Below are 3,970 nucleotides of genomic sequence, written 5' to 3'. Positions count from 1 at the left end.
ATTTAACCATAGAAGTATATTTTGGAGCAATTGTAAGATTTTATCTAGACTCTACAATGACACGTCAACACTCATTTTATTTTATTTTAGCAATTGTAGTATTTAAAGTAGTTTTGAATTATGTTTTTTATTTGTTGATAGAAGAAATGCCAAAGTCATTGAAAACTTACACACATAGAGTTGAGTGACCGAGGTTCGATCCCCGGTTCTAACGTCTAACACTAACAATTTCGACATTTTTGTCAGTTGAGCTATGATTTATAACATAGTTTTGAATTATGTTATTAATCATATTACATATATTTAAATAAAATTTGAACGAAATGTTCACCTCAAACATTTTAATTCCACAATATTCCTTAACTACCAACGGTAGTAGTTGTTGTTGTTGATTGTTGAGGAGTACTATTATAAATGTGCTAAATATAATCCAACTATAATACTTGGTATTTTTTTTTTTCGTCAAAAAAAATACCAAGAGTATATGAGATATTTTCCGGTTTTAGCCACAAATAATACCATAAAAATGGACCAAGAATATTAGTAACCAATGTTGATAACGAAATCATCGATTAATGTTTTATTGTGCATAACTAATACATTATGCACATATATGATGAGTACAAACATAATTTATTTATTTAAATTATAAAGTTTTTATTCAGCAATTCATACACATGCATGCTTCTTCATATGTATTGGTGTTGGACAATTAATCCATCCATACATCAACTTAACAGTTTTGATGAGTGCACCAACAACGAAAGCCATGGCAAGTGCCACTACGAAAATGCTCTTTATTCTTGCAGTGATCATCACAGCTAGCATTAGTGAAACATGGTCCTTTGTATGTATCAGCCAAATGCTCACATTTGGTTTGTGCCTCAGTCACCACAATTTCTTCTGCATCCATTACACCAATATATATGTATATTAATTAGAATATTACATATACATATTCATTTATATATACATCAAATACAAATTCATATGGTTCAACCATTGGAGTGAATTGAATAGTTCAACTCGTTAGCTAGTTAAGTTATGGGTTCAAGTTCTGGTGAGGAGGAAAATTAACAATACATTGTAATATACTAGAACTTCGACTCCTGCATATAAAATATGATGTACCTTACCAACTGAATTAAGCTTATAATGAGATTTAATCTATCCAATCTATCTCTTTCTATTCTATCTATCTATCCAAAATTTAATTTGTACATATTATTACTACCAGCTAGTTTGCAATAATATCATTTTTTTTTAATAATTATACATTAGATTATTAATCTGTTGGGCATATTAATATGGACCTTATAAAAGAGTCTAGAACGTGAACCCTTACCATTTATATTATAGTAAAATGGTAAATAATTAATAGGCAAAATTATACATTTAGTTTTTAAACTTAATTTTAGGTAACAATTTAGTCCTTTATCTTTATTTTATGTCATTTTTTATCTTGGATTTATGTTTGTATATGACTTTTCAAGCTTAAAATCTATGATTTTCTTCTAGGAGATAAAATATATTTATGATCGAGAGTGAACAAAAAGAAAATTATAACTTCGAAGATTAAAATTCATATTCAAACATGAAAAATGACTAAATGTTATGAAAAACGATAACTAAAGTGTTAATTGAAATTATCTTAAATGACTAAAAATGTAATTTTGGCTAATTAATATAACAAATGAAGTAATATATTTAATTAATTAATAATAAGAATGAAAAGCACTTACGTGCAACAAATAGAATGAGGAAGAGGAAGGACAAGGCAGCTAATGATTTCTTCTCCATGGCTTAGTGGTGAATATAAATTTAATGACTCACTTGTGTGTGTTGTGATAGGTATGTGATGATGATCCTAAGACACATATATATAGCCCCAAGAGGCTTGAGCTTGAATAGTAAGAGATCTTTTTTAAAGAATTATTGACTAGAATAAATATACTTTTGACAATAAAATTGAAGAGTTAACAAAGATATAATATACATTTGTGCAGATTTCATAATTAGGTTTGGAGTCTCTTCATATTCAAATTTCACGATTCACGCATTTCTTCTGAAAAGTTTCACGCATCTCATCCGATTGGCTGTAATTTTTTTTAACATCAAAGTAAGGATTTTTTCTCCATGCATTCATGCTACATATGAACAGTAGTGGAGATAGGGGTGGCCTGGCCCACCCCAAAAACATGTGAAATTACAAAAATACCCTTGGTATTATAATAAAATTACATGCATGAACTCTATATATTAGTTTTCGCGCAAACATATTGAATTGCACAAACAGCCGAGTGGATCTTAAGATACTTAAGAATTGTTTTAATAAACATTTTTTTATGAATTAAAAAGTTATTTGCCAACTATTTTATTCAAGCAAAAATGATTTAATAATAAAAAAACATAATTTCATTGTTTATAAACATTTTACTAGTTTTTTACATAAAACAAAATCCAATATTCACTATTATGAGTGATATAAAATTTATAGAAAAAAAATTCAAAATTTATTTTGTTGGTTATTTTGGTAAATAATATCATACTTTTTAAACTATAAAAAAAATCTTTCAAATAATGCTCATTTATCTATTAATCTAAAGACCTAATGCAAAGATAAATTCAGAAACTCTTTTTTTTTTGTTAAAAAAAAAAACTCTTTTTTTGTGTGCATAAAACATATTTTTTTATTAAAAAAAAATTATCAATAAAACATTAACAGTTTCTATTTTTCCAAAAAAATTCCAACTGTTTTTAATTAAGAACAATCATTCTCCTTTTAGTATACATACATGTAATATAATAAAACATATCATTTTTTATCATCAATTTTATGCAATTATTATAATTTAATTTTTTTATACAATATAATTTTTGTATTTTACGTACATATTATAATTTTTTAGCGGCTCATCCATATATTTTTTTCTGGCTCCGCCACTGCATAGGAACTATGTTACGAGATAGTAGTATGATATTTATCTTTTAGAGAAATTAGTTAAAAGAAACTACTATGATTATCTTGTGTAACTATGGTGTGTAGTTGTTGAGAAAAGTTAATTTTTAATTGGGTAAATAGGGTTTTACCCCCTTGCAAAATAGGCCAGTTTTGCGTTACCCCCTGTAAAAAAAAATTGTGATTACCCCCCTATAAAATGAAGATTCCATCATTTACCTCTCCTCAGTCGACAACATGAATGCTGATTGGACAAAATTGATGACGTGACACGTACAAGTGAAATTAATTAATTTTATATTTATATTTTATTGCCAATTCATTAATGAATGTATAATTATTATTTTTTAATTAAAAAAAATATGAAAAAAACGATAGTAATTTGGGTCGAAGGTTCATCTTCTTCAATCAACAAAATAATTGCTATAATTTCATCCTTCTCTCCAAAAAAATTAAAAACAACAAAAGTTATCCCCTCTCTAAGAAAATAAAATCAATCAACACACCAACATATTCATCATCTTCAAACCCAAATCTTCATCACTCAAAGCCAAATCATCTAAACATGTGATGGTGGCTTTGTAAGTGCACAAAATCGCAACCAAGTAATAAAGTGATAAGTTATCGTTCTCCACAGGGATTGTGCCAAAATTACTAGTTTCACTTAGGAATTTAGATAGTTTTGCATTCGCTTTGTTTTAAGATAGTTGTGCGGGTAAAAGTAAATAACATTAATTAAAGAGCAGAAAAGTAAATTGCATGAAAGTAAATGATTGTAAAAGTAAATGGTGCGTGTGTGTCCACGCGGGGTAATTAAGTGTTTTCGAATCCCTCCCTTACTCCTGCTTGGTGGTTATTCACTTATTCCCCTCTATTAGGATTAGACTATTTAAAATAGGTTCAGAAGCACTCGTTCCCTATTTCTGTTACAAACTGTTCAGAGCCTAGTTTAGGTTGCCCTACTCTGCTTAAATATCCTCGCCCCAGTCGGTTCCACTTACTCGTTTAAAC

At 28.1% G+C, this 3,970-nt stretch overlaps 1 protein-coding gene across 1 annotated transcript; it reads right to left on the bottom strand.

The window, feature by feature from the left end:
- Nucleotides 1–553: 553 nt before the first annotated feature.
- On the bottom strand, nucleotides 554–1,900 carry LOC123895185 (defensin-like protein 39). The gene is made up of 2 exons (XM_045945419.1): nucleotides 1,743–1,900; nucleotides 554–903 (listed from the first exon to the last, which is right to left on the bottom strand). The coding sequence occupies exons 1-2, from the start codon at nucleotides 1,798–1,800 to the stop codon at nucleotides 734–736; spliced, it is 228 nt and encodes a 75-aa protein (XP_045801375.1). The 5' UTR covers nucleotides 1,801–1,900; the 3' UTR covers nucleotides 554–733.
- Nucleotides 1,901–3,970: the final 2,070 nt, after the last annotated feature.

Source organism: Trifolium pratense, linkage group LG7 (assembly GCF_020283565.1).
Source record: "Trifolium pratense cultivar HEN17-A07 linkage group LG7, ARS_RC_1.1, whole genome shotgun sequence".
NCBI classification, from domain to species: Eukaryota; Viridiplantae; Streptophyta; class Magnoliopsida; order Fabales; family Fabaceae; genus Trifolium; species Trifolium pratense.
This window is presented reverse-complemented; position numbering and strand designations above follow the sequence as displayed.